The 23,818-nt window shown below is 43.1% G+C and overlaps 1 protein-coding gene and 2 long non-coding RNA genes across 3 annotated transcripts; 1 reads left to right on the top strand and 2 right to left on the bottom strand.

Moving 5' to 3' along the window:
* Positions 1–215: 215 nt before the first annotated feature.
* LOC148317804 (uncharacterized) lies at positions 216–20,911 on the bottom strand. Its single transcript, XR_015839994.1, has 5 exons — positions 20,852–20,911; positions 20,441–20,575; positions 20,189–20,314; positions 18,892–19,074; positions 216–361 (listed from the first exon to the last, which is right to left on the bottom strand). It is a non-coding gene; the product is annotated as an uncharacterized LOC148317804 (long non-coding RNA).
* On the top strand, positions 7,475–20,110 carry LOC148317805 (carbohydrate sulfotransferase 15-like). Its single transcript, XM_088283760.1, has 8 exons — positions 7,475–7,729; positions 11,963–12,506; positions 13,824–14,163; positions 16,368–16,511; positions 17,676–17,835; positions 18,039–18,195; positions 18,931–19,078; positions 19,405–20,110. The coding sequence occupies exons 2-8, from the start codon at positions 12,006–12,008 to the stop codon at positions 19,596–19,598; spliced, it is 1,644 nt and encodes a 547-aa protein (XP_088139886.1). The 5' UTR covers positions 7,475–7,729; positions 11,963–12,005; the 3' UTR covers positions 19,599–20,110.
* A 533-nt stretch (positions 20,912–21,444) lies between the features above and the next one.
* LOC148317806 (uncharacterized) lies at positions 21,445–22,728 on the bottom strand. Its single transcript, XR_015839993.1, has 3 exons — positions 22,596–22,728; positions 22,403–22,513; positions 21,445–21,621 (listed from the first exon to the last, which is right to left on the bottom strand). It is a non-coding gene; the product is annotated as an uncharacterized LOC148317806 (long non-coding RNA).
* Between the last annotated feature and the right edge of the window lie 1,090 nt (positions 22,729–23,818).

A 23,818-nucleotide genomic window follows, 5' to 3' on the forward strand; every position in this document is an offset into this window, starting at 1 on the left:
TTCAATGTAATTCATAAAAAACATTTTATGACGTGCGATCAAATTAGACAAGCTCTACATCCGAGAAATGCCATGTTGCGACTAATAAGTAATACATTTTTGCCATCTATCACTCATGAATGACATTAATGTAGCTTCTGCATTAAGTTTACGACATCCGAGTGCACTGATAAATGGCACATCATCTTTAAATAGAATTGTGCACCAACCATTTTTCCTGTTGGAGACGCCAGATATGGATGAGGCCCAGCGTGGCCATTAGGAGGCCACGTCCTCCCCGGAGAGTTTTGGACACATCTTTCCATTAGCACGTTTGACACGGTGTGCCCTGGTTTTACTGCAAGGGCGGGTTTGCAGCACACTGAAAAAGAAAAGAGAGAGGAATCATCAACATACTCAAACATACAATTTATTTTAGATTCCAAAGGAATATTTCCCCTAAATAAATAAAATTGTTACTTTCACACGTGAGCAGGCGAACAAAATGGCTGCAAAGTCATCGTTGGACATAGCATCCATAATCATGTTTTCATGAAATGAAATCAATTCATACTCAGAAGCTTGCGCAACACATCCTGAATACAGGCAGGAGCAAACCTAAAGTTTAATATTGGACACATTAAAACATTTTTGCATCATTTCCTTTTTTTTTTTAGATATAACTTGATGAATGGCATTTGCAATATGCAAAAGTCTGATTGGCTGTAAAAGTCACCAATGACACATAACATTGCATTATTTTGATTTGAGCTCCTGCTTGTATTATGAGTATGTTGAGAACGTTTTGGATTTAATTTTACAAAAGCCTGACTGTGGCTGCTATGCTGAATAATGACTTCTCAATTACAAAGATGGAGACAAGCATGGACTGTGATGTCATTTTTAGTCGACAGCAAGTTGGGAAAAACGTGTTCATTTTGCTGGCAACATGAATCTGAATGCCATGTTTAGACTAGACGGGGGCGCGTAGAACATATTTTCAACAAGATTTTTGACTTGACTTGCCCTTTAATCATTGTCAGTGACAATTTCAAGCTACAGCCACAAAAACAAATTCTGTCGCTCAAACGTTCCAGCTGGGGCAGCACACCTCCTAATTTAACTTTTTGGGCGCTCAAAACTCCACTTTTGCTTCCTCGTCGGTCAGTTACAAGCGACCGACTGCCGAGGCTCTCATGTGGCAACGCGAGGACGCCAAGACTACCGTCAAATCTGGAACATTTCACCGTAAAATGTGCCTGTGGATATTTGGAGAAGCCGAAAGCCGCAGACAGACTGGCAGATCCCGGGCCAGAAGTGCCTCGAACACAGATCAAGCTCACAGCTGAAGACGGACGGATGGGGGAGGAAGAGGAAGGTCAGAGGCTTCCACTATGGGTATAAAAAGAAAAAAAATCCCGCAGGAAATGGATGCCGAATGGTGCCAGAAGAATTGCGGAGGGGGTGTAAAAAAAAAAAGAAAAGTGTCAGGGATTGTGGATGTCTCGGGAGAGGATAGAGGAGGAAGAGGGATTTTTTTTTTTTGGAGCAGTAAGGTGAGACAAACGAGGCAAGTTTTGGGCTCGCTGCCATCGAAGCTCTCAAGTGCCAGAAAGAATAAATCCCCGTCGTCGTCGTCGTCATCGACTTTTGGAGCGGCCGACGTCGATGGTGCGCGTCCTCCCCCTTAAATTCAGCAGCAACTCTGAGCACCAAGTGTGCACTGGAGAGACTTCATCAAGGCTGCTGGGCAAACTTGCATGCTCAAGGGACACGTCAAAAAAATAAATACATAAAATGATGTGAATAACAGAATAGGTTCCCAAAAAGATTCAAAGCAGGGTTAAGATTTGGGTTCGGGTTTCAAAGTAAGGTTGACGTTACAAAGAACTTGGTTGAGGGCTTCAAAGTAGGGTTCCAATTTCAATTTCAATTCTTGATGAACTTTTCACAGAGTTTTACTCTTTTGAACTTTTTAATGCCAACGTTGCCTCAGCAGGTTGTAGACCCTCACTAGTCACAATATTAGGTACAGCGTTTCTTCTTCTACTTTCTTGCTCTTGTATTCAGCATCACCTCCTGATGACTTCCTCTCCACATCAGCTGCGTGCGGGATTTTTTATTTTTTTTTACACTGGTAATTCCTCATACTAGGCCTGGAGATGCATCTGTATGCTCGGAACAGATCTGGCCGCACGGCGAGTTCAGTGACACCGCCGAATCCGCCGTCTGCTTGAGTAATAAGCGCTCAGCGACAAGAGGAGATGGGAGTCTGCAGGACGACGCACTGAGCCACCTCGCCGCTGCCCTGCGTGTGCGAGCACGCGCGCGCGAGATAGAGGCTGTGTGATGTTTCACAATCAAGCTTAGTCGTCCAAGCGTGGCGGGCAGCTGGACGTGGCTGCTATTAGTATGCCCCTCAGTGTCCCCACAACCACAGAGCCGATGATAGAAGCCCGGCCTGCCTTTGCCTATTTTTATTTGCCACCGTTTTAGCGCCCAACACAGGCATTAAAAAAAAAAAATAATTTAATTTGAGTCAGACGCATTTTTGTTTAACCCTGCTATCAAGCAAAATCGAGCAGGCAACAACAATTTTATTTTTTATTTTTGTCCGAATGCCAACTAGAACAAGCTCAGACCTTCGTCAAAGCCAACCAATCCTATTTTGCGACAATGAAAAAATGAAAACAGCAAAATTTGAATTACGGGAATTTTGTAAAAGTCATATGAATGAGCACACAAAGGCCAAATGATCCGACGCTGCAATGTTGAAGAAAAATTAAAATCCTGCATATTAAAAGTCTGATGTAGAAAACTGTAATGTTATTTTTTAAACATAATCCTGTTTGCAACCAAACGAGAAGAGAACTGACCTCCGCCAAAATCGAAAATTGAAAGCGTCCCCATTATAGTGCTTCATTCGAGAATGAGCGAGCCACTTCAAACGGTCCGCAACACTTCCACTTCTTTGTTGTCAAGTCAGTAAAAAGTGCTGAAGGCAACACAAAAAAAGGTTTTTGTTTTTCCAGTTGTATTTTTTTAATAATAATTATAGTCCTCCAATGACTTTCATAACGGCAGATTTATTGTTTCAATAGTTGCGTTTTAATGAAACCGTCGCTTTTTGTTTGTAGACGTCTTTAGAGGAGACAAAAAAAAGCAAGGATGGGTTAAAAGAAAGAAAAAAGAAGACAGGAGGAATGGAAGAAAAGAGGATGTTATGAAAGGTAGAAGAAAAGGAAGGATTAAAGGAAGAGAGTGTGGAAGGATGGGGCAAGGTGGTGAGGAAAGGAGGAAGGAAAGAAGGGAGAGAGGAAGGATGGAAGTAATGATTATAAAAAAGTCGGCATTCTAAAATAATAGCGTTGGTAAGAAAAAAAAAAAGTCTCAAGCGTAATCACGACTTTCATGAATCAAAATGTTAAATGTTGTACATTTAACGAAAAAGTGTAATATTGCAAGTTAAAAAAAAAAAGCCAACTCATTCTCAGTTTGTCGTGTTTTCATGACATTATGTTGCTAACCGTTTGCAAGCATGAGCAAAGATGTCATGGCCGCAATCACTTTTGCGGCGTGCTCGTCTCGTTGAGTAAACCGACTCGGACGTGAATTATGAGCGTGTCAAAAAGTCCATCAATGAAAATGAAGAAGGCCTGACGAATCCCGCATTGAATTTGGGAACGAGCAGCCTGGGAAAGCGGCAAGCAAGATCGTAGCGACTGTTGCGAAGAGGAGCCAGAAAGGTGAGCCAAAAGAATTTTGTTCGATGAATTGCTTGCGGCTGTCCGAAGTTGTGAGCTCATGCCCTGCGCCAACACTGGCCATTATTCATCGGGAAGCGGGTACCGGGGGCAACTCGTTTGTTTGGGCGAGTCTGGCAACGGCCTCATCCAAACCAAATAAAGTCGACATTTTACGTTGTTTTATGCTGCGTGAATATAAGAAAAAGGTTGACTTTTGCAATATGTAATGCTTAAGAGAAATAAATAAGATTTTTACAAGAATGATGTAATTGTACAAAGAAAAATTTGTCATTTTACAAGCATGAACTTGCAACAGAATAAGAAAGAAGTCCTCATTTTACATGAATAAAAAGTAAAAGAAAAAAGTGGTACATTTACAAGAATGTCATTTTAGAATAATTTTTTTAAAAATGTCATTTGAAAAGAAAATCAGCCCTAAACTTGAAATCACACTCCTGCAAAATGACCCAAAACGGCGCCTGCTCCGCCAAGGGACACAGATACAATCGTCCCGAGAGATGAAAAAAGTGAGTTGGAGGAGATCCTCGGCAGCTTTAAAGGAGGCTTCTGTGTGCCTTTGAAAGAGCCCAAGGTAGTCAGTCATCTGCAAACAGCTGATAAAGACACTCGCAGCTCATTAATATTCATAAGGATGCATTACTAATTGGGGATAATCCCAAGGGTGTTTTTACGTTTCTTTTTTCCATGTTCCATTTTCGGAAATGTGTGCTGACGATTGAACGATGGAAGTCGTGAGCTGTCACGCTTAACGGGATGAGGCGGCGACCAAACTGATGAGGCAACCGCATGGGGAAAAGGTCACAATTAACGCTGGGAGCAATGGAGAACAAACCTGAACAATAAGAAACGGAATCGTAATCAGAGAGGCACACATCATGGGAAGGGGCCCAATAATGAGAACAATAAATGTGACTAATAACGAAAGCTGCAAGTAACATTTGCACACCTGCGCTGAAAATGACGTCGAGTTCATCTTCAACGTTCTGCAGCCGCTACGTAACCTGAGAGCGGTGATTTGTTATCTGCGCGTTTACTTGGAGAGGGCTTGTTTTCTTTGGAACAAAATCTCAATTTAATTTCAGGGTGGTGACGGTTTTTCCCCAAGAGGCGTGAAGCTTATAATGCCGCTGTCTTTGCTGCGAGGCGCAAAAAACAATCATCTCAAAAGGGGCTGGAGGTGTTTTTTCCTGGCCGCCCGCTTCCAAAATGGATTACTTATTTCGAGGCTACGGAGAGGAGGACATGTTGCCGAGATCGATATGACATTTTCACTGCGTTTTTTTTTTTCCTAAAAAATATACAAGTAAAAAAGTAAGGTAGCCAATGAGAAACGCAAAGAAAGTCATTTCTGAACAAAGCAAGCTAAGAAAAGGAGATCATTTACAAATGCGGAAAAAAATGGCCAAATTGCCCTGGAAAATGTACATTTTGAAAAATGACCAGACACACAAGGTCTCTGAATGGTCCAAATATTCACCACACACGACCACCACCTCGAGGTCCAACACAGTTTTGCTTCGCGTTTGCTTTCTATAGTGCAGGTCATGGGATTTTAAAGGTGGAATTTTAGCAGCGTGATGTTACAATATGTCAAGTATGTTATACAGTCAACATGAACAGACTGTACGAAGCAGAGTTGGCCGTCAAATACACACGGGCACCCCTCCAAGACGTTTGCTTTTCCACTCAGCCCTCGTTGACGAGCTCTGTGAGAGGCCCATTTCTTGATTTTTTTTTTCATATTCGCAAATTCCTGAAAAACAGATCATCAACTGTTGTGTTCCGCGCTGACAAATGCTTCCTATATTTATAGTGCGGCCTTAAAATAGCTCAGCGGGTGACCCCTTCCACTGAGCTGAGTGGGGGAGAGTGAGGAGGGTCCCCCTGCCCGCCCCCCCGTCAGGATTAAAACACTGCTCTTATTGTACGGCCCTGCAACATGACCTTCATTCGTGCAGTCACACTGTCAAAACATTGCTATGCTAACACGCACATGACATACATTGCATCGAGTCGTATAGAAAAGGTTAACTAAGCATAGCACAGCCGAGCACATCTAAATGAGGGCAGAGCATCGCCCTTGCATTTTGCGCTATTAGAGTTGCTGGATCGCTCTTTAATAAACGGGATTGCATGTGTGAAATGACTCGCCGCGATTTTAATAGAAGCGCACATCTGCGACGTCACAGAAGATCAGTGTCAAGATGAAGTCATGACTGCGTGGCCTTCACACGGTCTCCTTGGAACCAAAACGCTGAGTCAAGCTCAAGCCGGACCGCCAGACAAATCCCCCCCCCCCCCCCCGATCCGCTCCGACCCCCGGGGTGCTAAAACCAGACATAGTAACAAAACAGTGACGACAAAATAAAGAGGGCTCGGGAGAATCATGCAAAGTCTGAGATTCTCTCACAAACTTTATCCTTTTTTTTTAATAAAAGTTGACATCATCCTCACGAAGCCACACACGGCTTTATAAGGCCCGATGTTGAAATTGCGGAAAAATCTATACAGTGAGTGAGAGTGAGGTTGCCAGACGCCCTGAGGATGTTGCCTGCTTATTGCAATAATGCAAGCAATAAAAATAATAATGCAAGATGACGCTTATTTGCAAAAGCGTCCAGCAGCGTGTCCTTAATAAAACGTGCACATACGGACCAAAAAAGACATTGCAATTTCTTTCCTTTTTTAAATTGTGATTATTTCACTTATGTTTTAAGTGATTTTTTTTTCTTTTCTTGAAATGAAAGCCCACCAAATTCCTGCGAGCACGACGAGCTGCACCGACGGATGTGACGGCAATATGTCACGTGCCTTCCCCCCCTTAATAAATCACCTGATGAAGCGCACGGTGCAGCACATCCAATCGCTTCTGCACCACAATCGGCTTGGTTATGTGACCAACTACATACATCCGTGTACGCGCTGGCGAAGTCAGCCATCATCTACTAACGCTACGTGGCCTATAAATCCTCGTCTTGTCTTAATGGGAGCGAATAAGAAGCCTTTGAGCTGCAGCTGTCTTGCTGGTGGTAGTGGCGACTCCCTTCCCCCAATGTCCCCCCCCCCCCCCATTGTCACCCCCCCACGCCATTGATTCTACACAACATCACAACAAGCCAATCGTGAAGGGGGGAAGGCAAGAGAAAATTAAGCGGATGATTTTTTCACATCACCGGAAATTTTCTTTCTTGACACGATGCACATTTACTTCACAGAATCATAAGACATATTTCATTCATATAACAGAATCAATGATTATATTAAGTTATAGCTGGAATAAGATGGTTTCAGTCGTGTGTGTGAATGAATAACATTTCACACGTGCATGCAAGAGTGTGTTACAGTATTGGATGCGATTGTTTGTGAGTTTGATTCAGTCATGTGTGAATGTGCGTGTTTCAGTCGTATGTCAGCCTTCCAGAAGTGCATGTAAATGTTTCAGTAGTGTGTGTGTGTGTGTGTCTTTCCGTCACAAACATGAAAGTATTTCAATTGTTTTGAAGGACGAATCATTTTTCGGAGTCATGTAAACTGTGCGGGAGCATTTTGGTGAATCGTTTTTCCGTTGGGTCTCATTTCAATCAAACGAGAGATGAAAATATGTGCGTGCGTGATGGAAAAGGTATGTAATAATGTGACGTGTGTGGGGTTGCCTATGGGGGGCTGCCCCTTCCTGGACCCCCCCAGCCCCCTTCCACCTCCCTCCCATCAGAGAGGAGCTAGAGAGAGAAGCAGCGAGCGGGCGAGCTTGTCAGTGTTCACATCGCAAGCACGCAGCAAAGGAGGCAGGAAGGAAGGAAGACAGACAGACGAAAAGACGACAAGCAGCATCAGCTTGGACTCGTTGCTGCTTTCACACAATCCCATCGTATTGGATTTTCTCCTCTCTCTCATCACAAATCTTTTGTGGGAATGGAAGCCCGCAGCGAGGCGAGAAGTTGCGCGATCGCGACGGCCGCGTGATGGGCTGCCGGCAACACACGGTACGTTTCGTGCGCAGCGCCTCCCATTCAAAGTGCACATGAACACGTCGAGCATGTTGACATTTGCAGAGTTGCGCGCCTTTCCGTTCGCCTGGCACGCTCGACGCGCACGCCCAAGTCAAATGCAGGGTGGAAAAGTTTTGCGGGCGCCCCGCTCGGGAGCCTCGCATAACGGCTTCCTTTCAGCGCGCTTCATCAATGCCTCACCACACCAAACTTGAATGTGTGCGTGCGTGCGCGCTCTGCAGCTGGAGCCCGGTCAAACGAGCCCAATAATACATTCAGAAGTCGCCGTTTGTTTTGGGGGGTCCGGTCCACAAGAGCCACACACGTAAGCATTGTGTGTCTCCTTTAGACCCCCACTACATCCACTCATGCACACACACACAAACATACCCAAAATATTTGATATTATTTTCTGGTTATTAAAAAGTTTGGATCAATTGATTGAAGTACTTTGAAAATCTGAGCAAAGTCAATTTACGTTATCCGAACATCATGCATCATCCTGTAATTGATTTAAAAACAAGCTTAAACCTCACAAAATGTTTATTTTATATAACGGTGTTATTGTCTGGAAAGAGAAGCTATTGCAATTTTTCCGGCTTACGTTTCACAAATCCAAATTTTGTGATAAAAAATATATTTATTATGATGACGATTATATTAATGGCATTATATATTTATTTATTTAGTTTTGATCTGAAGATAAACCTGCACCACACGTTGGTAGACGAGCGCAACAAAGCCCAGCCGGTCAATTCTAAGAACACAAATCATATCAACCGGAATAAGTCAAAATGCAAGTGGTTTGATGGCAACAACATCTTCCCAGACGACATTGTCTGCATTTTCATGTGCAATCCGCGTGTGCGTGTGTTGCAAAAATGCGCACAACACAACATATGATTACGCTCGGGTAGCTGGCGAGAATAAAGTGTGAGTGCGTGTAGCGCATGTCGTGCCTTTGATGTGAGCGACTTTCATGGAATTTTCCACCATTCCAACGAGGCTTCCTTCTAATGTAGCATCAAGTACACATTTCTTTTCCCACTGGTTAAGTTTCTCAATTTGCGACACGTTTACTGTGCTTTTAATTCAGAAAAGCGAACAAAGTTATCAAATCTGGTTTTGCAAAACATCTTCTGCAGGGCACGTGAGCCCAATCATGTGCAAAAGACTGATATCATGTTTTCATTTATATTATCTCGACGTGATCGGGATTTTGTTTTTCTTACTTGGCAATTAGAGTGAAGCACGCTTTGATATGAATCCGATTTTTTCTTTCCATTGGAAACGGATGCGTAAAAAGAAGCTGGTGGCACGACTCGCGTGAGTCAGAAAAAAAAAAAATAATAAATCACTTGTGTTCTTGCTTTAATATCCCCGTTGGTCAGCTGTAACATTTCTAATGGTGTATTCTTCTCATGTGCTGATTCTTGATTACACAGTCAAGTGATCAGCGTGCACGCTTGCCCTTTAAGAAATTGTGCAGCGGCAGACTTCTAATTGTGACCACAAATTGCGTGCTATTTCTCAACAAAGCGGAACAGCTGTGAAAATTGAAAATGGCTTTTTTTTCACTAAAGACATCTCACAATTTGTCAGCAAACATGCACGCAATGCTTGTACTTTTTGTGTTCTTTTGGCCGTGACATTTTATTTTTATGCGTTGTTCAAGTGGGCCAGCAAGCACTTTGCTTTTAATCATTATGCACGCAAAAGGATTTCATTCCTCTTGCTCATGCCTGAATCATTAGTGTAACATTTCTGCACTTCCTGCTGGTCCCACTCGCGGTTGCCAAAGAGCAAATCGGCAAAGATGACGCATAAAATGCGACCGCATCGGAACAACGTGCGGTTGCGTGATCTCAAACAAACGCGACGACGTGTCAGAAGTTCTTTTGCTAATTCATGTTCTAAAGTTGGATGTCGAGTTGCAGGCGCATCATACGTTCAGCCTGATCAATTATTCATCGGAAGGGAGCGGCTGCATTATTTTGCATGCGCCCTTGCGAAAACTTGCAGTTTTTTTTTTCTCAGCTCCCGCGATTGTTTACGCTGTTAAACGTCCCCGTTGGCCTTCTAGTGCCGGCCTCAAGCGAGATGAAAAGATGAATAAAAGATAAGTGGAAGCCAAGCGTTGCACAGGGAAGTCACCTGAGTTGCCGTCCTGCGCACGCATCAAACAGTGGATAGAAAAACTCTACACACCCTGTTTCAAATGAATGCCGTAGGAATTTCTGGCAAGTACTCTTTTTTTTTTTTAATCCTAAAAGTATAACATGCTTGTGTAGACGTCCTACATCCACTGTTCCTAGTTGTGTTTGGCCATCGTTACCAAATGTGACCTTTCCCATTGCGCAGAACAAAATGTTTCAATCCAAAGACATCGCCCTCTACAGGTCTGGCATGCACAAAAAGGAGCGGCACACAAGTTGCATCTTGTGTATGTGAAGGGATCATGACGGTGGCGAGCAGGAAATCCAATTGCCGGCTGTTTGTCTCTCATAGCCCCGGATTAATTTCACGCTTAGCTAGTCAGCTTTGCTCTCGCTTCATTTGACGCCTTAGTGGAAATTGATTTCCTTTGTTGACACACTTAAGACGCGCCATTTACTCTTTTGTGTGTTCCAAGAAGCCTTTTTCATCTGTCAGCTTGTTTGTGGTCAGCAAAGCCACGCTTCTTTGCCACACTTCCTCTTTCTCATCTTCCTGCAATCAAAGGGGAGGGGGGCATCGGGGCTGCACAATCACATGACCGTCGCCTCCTGATGAACTTTTAATTGCGGCGAGTGGGCGTTCTGGAAAATAGTTCTCGCCACATTTCACGCCACTTTCTGTGTTTTTCCCAAATAAAGTTCAATGGTTGTTTTTTTTTTTCCCTGTAGGCTTTACTTAATAAACATGTCAGATACATTTTGTTTTTTGACGTGAAATGTACAAATTATATAGAATATAGTCCTGATTCTTTTTTTTTTTTAAAGAACACTCCTAAGAAAAACATTAGGCGTCTTAAAAATTAAACATGGAAGTCTTTTTGGCCAATCTGACACGACCATCAAACGTACAAGTTTCCGTTTCATCAATTCGACAATCAGCAGCAAATTCAACTTTCAGCTACAAACCTTTACATTGACGGGGTTTCCATTTTCTATGTTTTCTCCCATTTTCAAGCTCTGAGTCATGTCTTCACCCCGCTCCCCCCAAAAATAACTAAATAAAGAAATAAAATCTAAGTTCCTATCTGACTACTTTCAGCTGCTCCTTGGGGCTCTTTTCCATCGATAAAGAGCCTCGTTGCCAAGCTGGGAGGGGGGCGGGTTACTTGTTATTCCACTGCGTGCACGCCTGTGTTGATGTGGCACGATGGGCGACGTAAATGACACCGCCTAAGCGAGGATGAGGCCTCCTCTTATCGGTTGCGCAGATAAGAGGGATGGGGGTGCACCTGCGAGGGTGCGAGGGGGATGTCGAGTCACCTCCACAGCCTTCCTTATCACCTGATGAACGAGCGCAGGTGGAGCGGCACGTCCTCACGACATCACGTCTGCATAAGCGACTGTGATGGCGGGTGTTGCATTCACTGACCTCCATTATCTTGAAACATTTTTTTTCTCAAACAGAAAAATTTGGTCCATTCCTGACTCCTGATCTGCGTGAGAAATTTTTGCAATGACATAATCCCTCATCCAATCCGCACTGGCTTTTTTGGATTGGACGTGCAACCAAAGCCTTGGAATCGATCCCACGTGTCCTTATCGCTGCTTCCATATCGCGATTCCGCGCAGCAGGGGCGGAGGCGGTTAGAGTGGAACTCTTTCAAATAACGTATTTCCTCCAATTGTGGTTCGTAAATTAAGACATTTACTAACGCTTTCCACCTTTCGACTCACTCGATTTTGATTCAAACACTCTCATAATCAACATCTTCATAAAATTCCACACAATTTTTCCAGAAACTATAATTACACTTTTCAAATATGGTTAAGGGTTAAAAGTCAGTGAAACAAGCAAGTCTGTCATTTGTAGATTATTGTTAAGAATCTTGATATTTCACAACACCATCTGATTTTTACAAGCGTCATCTACAAGTGAATCATTACCGTGTCAAATTTGCTACTCAGGCAGAAACGCCACAACTTCCTGATTTTGTCAAACTCGTCCTGCGGTTTACTTTATGCGGCGTGTAAATGAAAACCATGAAGCAAAACTCGTTTCTCTAACTGTCAGGGATGCGTCAGCGGATGAGGTGGCCTCCTGTCACCAACGCGTCATGGACAACCACCTAACCTCGTCAAAACTGTGGCCTCCCGCTGCAAGGCAGCAGTCGCGGACCGTGACCCACATGGACTACAAGTACACCTTGCTGGACTCCGGGGGGGATGACTATGGCAAGAGCCCGCTGCTCCTCCAGGTGGAGCGCGCGCCCATGAACCTGTTCGCCGTCCTGCAGGTGAAGCCCGAGCTCCCGAGAAGGTGGAGCGCGCCCGGCTGCTTCCGCAAGGTCCGCCTGTGCGGAGTCCTTCTCGGCGTGGCCGTCACGTTTGTCATCATGGCCTCGTACATCCTGACGGGGGACAGGAAGGATCTTCTGCTCACGGCGTCGCCTTATCACCACTTGGTCAACTCCCCGGGACCCTTCTCCTTCAACTTGTCGTCGGTCAAGGACTTTGCACACATAGAGCTGGTGGTCAAGTCCATCACGTCCAAGGCGGAGTTCCGCATTGGCCGACAGTTGCCAGAGCTCAAGGCTCTGGTTCAAAGTGAGCAACATGTGAGTAACTTCACGTCAATCTGGGATTGGTGGGTAGCACGTCATGTGAAGACTTCTGACTTTTCAGACGTTCTAGTGGCTCAACTCCGGAGAGACTGCGCTACCAAATTTCACATTTTGAAGTGAAACAGGCTTTCAGGTGGTGGATTTCAATTCATTACAATTCACAATTCTTTCTAAAAATAGCTGCTATGAATCGAAATCGGAGAAATGCCATGGCTTTTCCAACATGGCTTTCCATGTCTTTATTGTGGGACTACACATGAGAGACAGAAGAGACGAAGCAAAACTGGCTTCAGAGCATTAAAAAGAAAAAACTGAAAAAAAATCAACAGTCACTAACAGACGTTATTTGGTTTGAGCAAGCTGAACGAGTTCTATGCCGATGATTTCAATTCTGACATTCCTGGGCTCAATGCAAGCTCAACTGTCTGGCGTGTAGCCAACTAAAACTACAATCTCAAAGTCATCGCGGGCCTTCCATCAGGGCTGCTGTCTCCCTGCCTCAGCCGACTCTTAGATTGGCCGTTAATTCGAACGATAACGACTTCTGCCTCGGCTCTTTGCAACATAACTCATTTCTCGTCCGACGCGCTAATGAAAAGGAGCGCGGCCCCCACACGGGAAGATCAATATCCCACGTCCAACGTATCGGGCCATTAATTGCATTTGGAGGAGCCGGCGTTCAGCTTTGTCAGGCTTTTGATCGTGAGACAATCTGGAAGACGAGTTGCCTGTGGAGCCTTCACAAATGCTCTTCCACATTTTTGGCAAGGTTGGCGTTGATATCGCTCAATAGCAGTGTAATGCGATACTTGTATCAGTTCAGTAGGACTAATTCCGTACACTTTGTTTCATCAATTTGTGCCGAGTTCAGAAACCGGTCTCGGTCTTTGGGCCGTATTTACACGCCTTTAAACGTTCCATAAGATTCCTTTTTAGTCCCAAAAACCAAGCACCCCAAATTCAGCAGAAATCAGCTCTCACGTGAGTAGGTCATAAAAAGGGCAAGTGTCATCTGGAAATGTCAACAAACTTGACTTTCTTGTAGCATCACATCTTGTGGCTCACATTGTTAAAATAGCAGGCTTGTTGGGGCTAGTTTGGTGTTTCCTGTGTAAAATTTCCCGCCAACCTCTCGCCAATACGGCCTGTTGGAGCCTGTTCCAACAATCCAAAAATTCATCTGAATACCGACTATGGACACAAACAAAAAGTCACATCTATCAAGGCCTGAGGCTGACTTGGGCAGATTTTCATTTTTTTTTTTCCAAATTCTTGAGTGGCGCTGAACTGACGTTTTGTTTTTTTCGCCAGATGTTTTCAGTCATCCCTCGCCAATTCCTCCCGGGTCTCCGCAACCCCTGCTGGTACGAGGAGTACGCCGGCAACGTCACCTCGGACCCGTACCGCGCCAACTTGTATGCGCGCTATGCACGCAGCTTCCGCGCCGTCTTCCAGCACTTGAGGAGCACTTTCCGAAATCACTTGTCAAGCCGCGACGGTAAACTTTACCGCATCCGCTGCCTGCCGTATTTCTACATCATCGGACAGCCGAAGTGCGGCACCACGGATCTTTACGACCGCCTGCGGCTGCACCCCGACGTCAAGTTCTCCACCTTCAAAGAGCCGCACTGGTGGACCCGCAAGAGGTTTGGTGAGTTTGCCAGATGCAACTTGCAACATTTGCTTTATTGAGGCACGGCCTAAATTTAAACCTTGAGATAATTAGAAGTGTGAGATAAGATTTCATGACAATCATTCACCAGCATGCCACATAGATAAATATATACGCAGCTTACAAAACATGCCAGAGGTCACACGACTTGACTTGAGTCTGGCTCAAGTCACCAATTTTAGCACTTGTGACTTTCTTGACTCAAATTTAGGAGGGGCTACACTTGAATAAAAAATAATGTTACCGTGGTATGCCAATTGAGGGTGTAGCCCCGCCTAGGGCCCAAAAACAGCTGGGATAGGCTCCAGCGCACCCGCGACCCTCGTGAATATAAGCAGGTTGGATAATGAGCGGATGGATACAGAGGTACATAAGTTTGAGCTGTTTTTCAAAGTCCCACCAAGTTTCTGGCCGACAGCAACCACGCTACTGTAAGTACAAAATTTCATGCTCGCATCCCCTTTGAACGATTCCCTCAATTGACTTCCCCACTATTCAAACTTGACTCACTTATGAATTGGTCCTAGCTCTGACTGGGTGCCGTGAATTAAGGCAGCTGCTCAGTGGTTCAACAGAAGCTGGAGTCAGTCACCGTGCTGACTTGATTACGGAAATAGACAGATAGATAATGACAGCGAGATGAGAGAGACACACACTCCCACGCGGCCAATTGATATCATCTCTTAATAACGCCTTAAAGGACAGCTGCAGCGCAACCGCAGAACGACGCCTCAATTGCTGCTTTAAACCAAAAAATAACGAGAAAAAAAAACTGTAAATAATTTCACTGGGAGCTTTTTGGCATACTGTTGCTGTTGTTTTTGGCCGCACCCATGATGACACACACGCTCACAAAATCTAATTACCGATTGATCGCTCGCCACGCAATACTGAATTCAGATATGAGGGATAAAGATTTTTGCTTAAGTATGTATGAGTCATGCTCATGCAAAGTTGCAGTGAAGCAATATTCAGAATATTCAGCCTCAGGGTGTCCATTCACACCAGTTCTTTAGCGCCTTTACTTCCATCTTTCAAGTTCATCGCACTGAAAAAGGATTCTTCAAATAATTACATAATCTGTACTTAAAACAAGCACACAATTTTCTTTTAGTAATCTCTGATTCCTGTAATCCTCACACGCAATGCAAAATTAATGGAATAACAAATACCATCATTGGTTGCAGAGTTAGAACACAGTCCGTGCATGCAGACAAACAACTACACCCACAGGCATACATTTTTTTGTTCATCCTTTGCGATGAAAGAATCACATTATTGTGGCTTATCAAAGATCTGAGAGCAGCTGCAAGCGCAGCATCATCATGTTTGTATTCGGCTGCCCCCAGAAGGCCAAGACGCACACAGCAGAAGGAGCAGGGAACTCTCCAATGAAATGAAGCCAACAACGTGGCAAAAATGGTTCACAATTGTCTAATTTAATCAAGTAAATTGTTATATTATAATGTGCCTATTCAAATAAAAAAAATAATAAAGAATAAATAAAAAATACCATTTCATGGGCAGGGGCGGATTAATGGCATTTCCATTCATTTCAATTGGAAAAGTTGATTTGGGATACAATTTTGTTTGTAATCTCAATATTGGGAGTTGATGTAACAATCAATTGTGCATGGAAGCATTCAGGAACCAATCATAAAGCCCTTTAGCATGAAAATATATTATGCATGATTTTCCTGGCCTTCATATCAAGTAGTGACACTGATGCCACTCATCGTATCCATCAGTAGGAAAAAAAAAATCTGACGTGAGGATCAAAAAGCAACGAGATGAAACAAAGAAGGATGAAAAAAAGAAATCCCCGAAGCAATCCGCATCTCCATCCCACCTTGCGAGCAGCATGTGACACTTGGAATAATGATGCAGCTGGGGAGCGTTTTCCAGAGTTCTTTTTTTCCCCCACTAAGTAGAACGAGGCGTTCTACGGCGACATGCAGCCCGGCTCATTATCCGCGTACTGCACGCCCACACAAAGAGTGCTGTGCTATTTTACCTTGCGAACTGTAATTAGAGCACATTGGCTGAGATGGAAACACATTTCCCAGGCATTAGTAAAGCATCCACACTGGCCCTTTAATAGAAGCACAAAAGCACAGTCAACTGAGACAGCGTTAGCATCAGCCACATGGATGCACGCTTTCTTATTTGTTTTTCCCCTCCAGGGATCATCCGTCTGAGCGAGGGCTTCCACGACCGCTACCCGGTGGAGGACTACCTGGACTTGTTTGACCAGGCCGCTCACCTCATCCAAGGCAGCTTGGCGGCCAACGACAGCGGGCTGCCGAGTCAGCCCAACGTCATCATTGGTTAGATGGCGTCACACTTTCATGCGAAAAGCGGAATTAAATCATTGCCAAGTTTGCCCCATGATGATTGCATGTCTGACACCAATGGAATACTTTAGAATAATAATACTTTTACATAGTGCACTCCATCCGTCTGCTCTGTACAACCTCTCTTAAGCAAACAACAAAGCAACTAGCTTCTAACCAAGTAATTAATGAATCAACAACCCAAGCAAATAAAAAGATAGCAACCTAAACAAGCAACTAAATACTGTAATTTAATAGCCACACAACTAATTTTACTCGCCACTGACCAACCAATCAACCAAATGGTCTACTTAATATCTATCTCACTAGCTGAGATCAAAAGACGACATGTGTCTCCCTGCTGTGCCTGATCCAAGCGGAAAAGACAAATCACGTCGCAACTATTGAGTGCATCTTAGCTGGCAAGTGTGTTTTGTTTCTGGCTTCAAATAAGTAATCCTGGTTAAGTCGCTCAATCCCCAATCAGTATTCACACACCGTAGCTCAGGGAGAGTCTGCGGCCAGAGCGACGGCCCTCTGGAACGCCGGTTTGCCGCATGGCCGCCTTCAACCTTCCACATGAGCCGTCCTTTGACTTTAGTTAAGTGGACCCCGCCGATGTGGGAAATCGGATTTCAAGTCAGTTCTGTATGTGTATATTAGAACTTTAGGATTAATATAATTCTTATTTTTAATCCTTCACAGCTTGAGTCATAAATTTGGTGTACAACTTGAAACCTCCAGAGGGGGCGGGGCGATAATGCACATTTAAGTCATGCACAACAAAATTCAGAGATGATCGTCTTGGCTTGGTTTTGTTTCCTGTAAACCTTAATAAACGGACCGTGACAAGTTGATGAGGCAAACCCATGCTCGTCAACGCAAAATATCAACACAAGTTCCCATTCTTCCTTTAGTTTCACAGAAATATTGTTGTTGGCAACAAACGAGACATTTAAGATCGTAACGACGGCTTGTCGTTGAAAACAAACAACTCAGCAAAATTCCTTTAAGCATAAATATTTGAATATAATGTCCATGTTTTTGGACATTTATAGTATGTAAGGAACTTGACTCGTTCATTGAAAGCTGCTAGGTATTTTTCACAAACACGTCTGTCCTACAAAAATTCCCGTTCATCCACTTTGTGTTTGGCAGGCGAAGCCAGCGCGTCCACCATGTGGGACAACAACGCGTGGGTGTACTTCTACGACAACGCCACCACCGGGGGGGAGCCGCCCTTCCTCATCCAGGACTTTGTGCACGCCCTGCAGCCCGACGCCCGCTTTATCGTCATGCTCAGGGACCCGGTGGAAAGGTGCAGTCTAATCTTTGGATCAAGACTATTCTTTTAGGTGTCCTGTTTGTTCTCGTATTATTATTATATATTATATTTCTCATTATGGTTAGATGATGCAAAATCAACGTCGACTCAATTAATAATGGGACCATCGTTAAAGTAATCAATTCTGAAGACCTTCCACAACCGCAGCGGTCATGCGTCTGTTGTCGTCCCACCAGGCTCTACTCGGACTACTTGTACTTCGGCATCGCCAACAAGTCGGCGGAGGATTTCCACGAGAAGGTGTCCGAGTCCCTGCAGCTGTTGGACGGCTGCCTGGCCGACTACACGCTTCGCTCCTGCGTCTACAACACCAGCGTCAACAACGGCATGCCCGTGAGTGCCGCAGCACGCCTCACTCCCGTCTTGGCAGCGAGCGTTCTCAACTCAACCCCCACCCCGCCCCCCGTCCCAGTGCCCCCAGAGCAGACTGGCCCATTACGGGCTCACTACGCTCCGCCAATGGCCTAATTGCCCATCCGCTAATATGGCCTCACGCCCGTTAGAGCGTGCAAAAAAAAAAAAAGATTACAGCTGTCCTCACAGACAGTGAGAAAACCAGCAAGGAGTTAGTTAGTTAGTTACTCTAGTTAATTAGTCAGATTTGTATTTATTTATTTTTGGGGGGAGTCAATCTAATTTCTTTTTATTACATTTTAAAAACACACAGAAAAAGTCTTCAAATAAAATGACTTCATATTAAGGAAATGATAAAAGGATTTTTGAGAGAAAAAGTGAAAAGCTTGTGAGAAAACTAAAACTAAGTAACTGATGTAAAAACTGTTTAGTTTTGTTTTTTTAAGAAAAAGGGGGAATCCTCAGTGTTGATCAAAAATACGCACGTTTGAGACCCACTGCTTAAACTAAAATGAAAACATTTTAAAGGCTGTTCAATAAAACACAACATTAAGCGAAAAATGTAAACTGTTTATGTATTATCCAAAGTATACCTTCTAAGTACTAATAATTAATGAGAAAAATAAAAGCAACATTTAAAGAAGCAAAAAATAAGACTAGAAAATGACAACTTACTTTGTGACCGTTTTTCTGTTGTTGTTTGGGTGTGCGCAGGTGCGACTGCAGGTGGGCCTCTACGTGGTCTACCTGCTGGACTGGCTGAGCGTCTTCGGCCACGAGCAGATCCTGGTGCTCAGGCTGGAGGACCACGCCTCCAACAGGAAGTACACCATGCACACCGTCTTCCGCTTCCTCGGCCTGGGTGAGCGTGTGAGATCGACGCGCATTTTATCATCAAAGAGCACAACTAATAAAATTGACTTTTCCCGCCTCAAAAAACAAAACAACAAAATCTCTTTATTTTTAGTCTTTTTTACTTTTTTTTTTGGTCCATAAATGACCCCATACTATTAATAATATATGTATCTACTTCAACACTAGCCTCTAGTGGCATTTTTTTGTAATTGCAATTTATTTTGGCGTTAGAAACAAGTTTTCTCTGTTAGACTAATCAACAACCCAGAAAATGTTAATGACGCATTTGGTTGAAAGTTGGCTCATTTCTACTTTGTGGGACCGCATCAACAGGGCCGTTGAGCCAGCCAATGGAGTCGGAGCTGAACAGAAGCCCCGCCTCCAACAGCAGGAGGCCTGCCGACAAGGACCTGGGACCCATGCTGCCTGCCACGCAACACGTCCTACGCCACTTCTACGCGCCCTTCAACCACAAACTGGCGCAAGTCTTGCGCAACGACGCCTTCCTCTGGGACTCCCATCCGTGACCCTTGACCCATATAGTGAACCACTGTTACATAGCAAAAATGCTCAAATAATTGACGCCTACCCAAAAAGACTTAGAACTTGCCTGTAAATGCCATGAGATGGACACCATTATATATTATGTTTTGAAATTTACTCGGCCAATCAATTGATTATCTGAATTTCAACCCTCCCAAATATCAGAAATGACTTAATCTTAAAAAAAAAATCCATATCAGTCAGGCCCAACTTCACTGTAACATACATACACCGAGCATTCTAGTTTAGTAACCACTCACGTCGTCATCATCATCCTCCTCAAGTGCCCACTTTCTTTGTTTTATATTTAAATTATTTTAAGTTATGAAAGCAGAAGAAATTAATCAAAGATAAGGTAATAGCACAAGTGTGTGTGTGTGTCCTGTTGTGTGCGTGTGCGTGCGTGAGTGCACGCAAGTGACTTGTTTGTCCGAAGATGTACAGTAAAAAGACTTTTTTTTCCGAAGAAAATTTACAAAATGTCCTTTGTAGTCACATTTGTTCAAATATTTGACACCGTTTGGGAGGGGGGGGGGGGGGGGGGGGCAAAAGCAGAAATTCGAAATCGGCTTACCTTACATTTGGACTGTGTATTCAGTGTGGGGAGTGAGCATGTCACTTCAGCTCATTGGTGGAATTCATAAGCGGGTGTTTTTTTGTTGCAGCACAGATGCGTTGCACATTTGTACACAGTCTGGCCCTTACAATTGGACGAAAACGGAAAAGAAATCACTTTAGTGAATTTATCTATACAATGTGTTCACACAGTTACTTCCATATACGTGGCATACAAACAAGTTGAAACTTAACACAAACTTATTTTCACCTGGTTTAGGAGTGTATTCCTCATCACTGTTGCCAATTTATCTGAGACAGCTCCCGCCACAGTCCACAGGTGTAGTCCTAGTCCGTGGTGCAGCTGCTCGTTTGGCATCGAAGGATGCTGCATCTATTCTTAGACCTACCCCAAAATAATCAACAGAAATTACGTTTGTAACTCATCATGTTGCTTTGGTAATACTTACAGATACTAACTAGAGTAGGGGGGGCATGAATAAAAAGTGAATGACAAAAGCTGTCGAGTTTGCCGCCGTATTAAGCCATTGCGGCCAACGATAGCGATTTAGCATCAGATTGAATTTGTCAAATTGTTTCATAAACACTTCACATCTCCTAATGTTCCCGATATAATTAAACAAATAAGACGGGTCATATTTTATATTCTAGCAGAATTTACCTGAACTCTGAAACCCTCCAAGTTAGAGGTCCAAAAATGGCGGCGTAGCAAGTGTTAGCTTAGCAGTCCGAAACAGGATGTAGTATTCCCTCCGACCGGAAACCAGAAACTATTTTTGGGGAAAAGCTTCCTATTCTTTAGCGGTGGGAGGGGGGGATTACGTACTCAATCATTCATTTGCGTTATACATCCTTTTCAAAAGTCCCACACACTTTAGCAGTTGATAACTATTTTTTCTTTGCAGATCAAACTAATTGGAATTAATAATGGAAGCAAGACTATACTTTGAAGAAAGGAAATGTATTCTAAAATGCAACTTGTGTGTGATTTACATTGCGACTCGTTGCCAGTGACAGACGCTCACAAAACAATTAAATGTTTGTAAATTATATTACATTTTGGAAATCCAACACATTTTATTAAATAACTTCCAACTTTACAATTATTCAAAGTGTGCATACATTTATTTGGCGCGGTGGGACACACTGTATTTGTTGTTGACAGAAAAATGCAACATTACCCTCTAGTGGTTATCTTATGCAACTGCAATTAATTTTGCTGGGGACAAAAAATACACAAAACACAAGGCCAAAGACAGCTAAACCGTGTTTTTTTTTTTTTATTCATCCATTAAGTGTTGTGTGTTATTCTTAAACATTAACTTCATCTGTTGCACAAGTCGGTGGTGCAGCAGGCAGCAGTGGAGATGCTGGGAATGTTCATCAGCTGGCAGTTATGCAATGTGCTACAGCCTTTAAAGTAGTTTGGAGCTGTAGAGGGAAAAAAATCCACACACGTCAATAGCAGTACAGATAGCAGCCTCCCACTCTCTCGTCACGCTTGTCACCACACAAGTTGGGCGAGCTGCAGCCGCAATATGAAGTCGGAATTTTGGATTATAACATTTTATTGGAGAGAGAAAAGTTCAGAATTTAACAGAAAAAAAAATAACTGTACTACCACCTGAATAGGTGTATTGATCCGAGACTAATTATTGAATTATCTGAGAACAACATTGTGTTGTAAAGAGGGGAAAAAAATCTGTAATTTGACCAGAATTAAGTTGTACTTTTTCTAAGAATAACAACAGAAAGCAAAAGGGTATTTATTGTATGCATTTAAAATCGTAAAATAAAAGTTCTAGTTTTTTTAAATAGAAAAAATGTAATTATTTTTCTCCCTACAAAAAAGGAAATTACAAAAAAAAAAAAAAATTGCAAAATAAAGTCAAGGGGGTTAGAGAAAAAAAGTTTCAACCAAGCATAATTATGTTCTTGAAAGAAAAAATAAAGTCAGAGAATAAAGTAATGGGGCCAACATTACAAAAAAAAAATTCTCTGAGGAGTGTGAAATATATAAAAAAAATGATATTTTTCATGGAAAAATAGTCCTAATCTTTCGAAGATAGCTGTCTGAATGTGAATATGACATACATAAGTGGAAGCATTGGCAAAAAAAATAAAATAACAATAATAATTAAAAAAAAAATTAAAAAAAACGCCCTCATCATCCGGCACGTTGAATACGACAAGATTGGAGCAAAACACTCACGGGAGCCAACATGAAAGATGACGCTGGCACAGGCATTGCTGGACGAGGCGCAGTCCTCCACCCTTTTTGTACAATGACGCTTTCCTCCGCAGTAACACTGCAGGGCCTCGCCTAGACAAAGAAAGAAAGAAAAGCGTTTTAAATGAGCACAAGTAAACAAGCTTGAGTGTGAGCGAAGCGACGACAAACTCACCGTGGCTGACGAGCACAAAGATGAGAAAGGCAGCAAAGACACTTTTCATGTTGTTCAAGTGACGATCCGACTGGATTGGAGCTCTGCTTCGCTGCGGCCGCGTTTATATGCAACCTTCCGAAACAAAATGTTCACCGGCTTGCTTCATAGTCATTACTTTGTAACAAAATAGTACACAAATGTGTGCTAAAAGCACAAAAGAAAATAAACAATCCATTGCAACACATTGGCGACCGTATCACCCAAAAAAATCCAGGATGAAGCAACATCGGAATGATTCCTTTCCAGCTTTTCAAAGGTCATCTGATACGTTTGTCTTTTGTGTTATTTAACTTTTACTCTTTGACTTATATTTAAAAAAAAATCAATAAATTCATCACTACAAGATGAGAATTGCAGTCGTATGGAGAGAAATAAACCTCACACTTGGATTGGCAGTTTTTGTTTTTTCTTTTTTTACCTTTAAAAAATGGAAAACTAAAGCAGGCCCATGACCTTTTTCAGTTCATGACCACCTTTTGCAAGTTCGTCCACCTTGGGAATGAGTACTTTTGAAAGTGTGGAGGGTCAGTTGAAAAGAGGATGCGATGTCAGGTCAACTGCTGAGAAGGGAGATCAAACAAAACGCACTCTCTTGCAACACTTTGTTGACCGTGTCCCGATAAATCAATCAATCATGACGTAAAGTCTTTTCAAAGATCATCGGATACGTTGCTTCTTTAATTACGTTTAACAATCGGTAGCCAATGGACACTCTTTTCTCTTTTCTCACACGGATTCTTGAGACTTTTTTTTTTTGTGGGTCTTCTCATGAGACATTCCCACACAAACCTCTGAACCCGCTTCGAAGGACTTGTGGAAATGTCCTCAAATCAATCTGAAAATGGCTGCCGCCAACCAAACGGCCAGACTTTCGCTGTCTTTTTGGGCATTGCTTTTTGAGCCTTTTTTTATTTTTGTGGTGGGTCTGTCAACAACATGTCATCAACCACATTTCACGTTGCAAAGAGAAACGGGATTCAAGGACTGAAATTCATTTGAAATCTCCTGGAAATGCTTAAACTGACTTCCTCCTTTCGGACACTTCTTGAGATTTTTTTTTTTTTTGTAAGTCGACTCACGAGCTGGCTGACACTGAGATGAGGTGTTGACTTTGCTAGAAATATTCAAAATGATTCAAACATTTGTCCGTGTTTTTCCTTGAAACTTTTTTTTTTTTTGTG

Source organism: Idiotropiscis lumnitzeri, chromosome 20, assembly GCF_059441095.1.
Source record: "Idiotropiscis lumnitzeri isolate Australia: NSW breed Sydney's pygmy pipehorse chromosome 20, RoL_Ilum_1.0, whole genome shotgun sequence".
Taxonomy (NCBI): Eukaryota; Metazoa; Chordata; class Actinopteri; order Syngnathiformes; family Syngnathidae; genus Idiotropiscis; species Idiotropiscis lumnitzeri.

Coding starts and splice junctions, on each gene's coding strand:
- LOC148317805 (XM_088283760.1), top strand. CDS start 12,006: ATGGACAACCACCTAACCTCGTCAAAACTGTGGCCTCCCGCTGCAAGG. Junction 18,196..18,930: donor GCGTCAACAACGGCATGCCC/GTGAGTGCCGCA, acceptor GGGTGTGCGCAG/GTGCGACTGCAGGTGGGCCT. Junction 19,079..19,404: donor CTTCCGCTTCCTCGGCCTGG/GTGAGCGTGTGA, acceptor CCGCATCAACAG/GGCCGTTGAGCCAGCCAATG.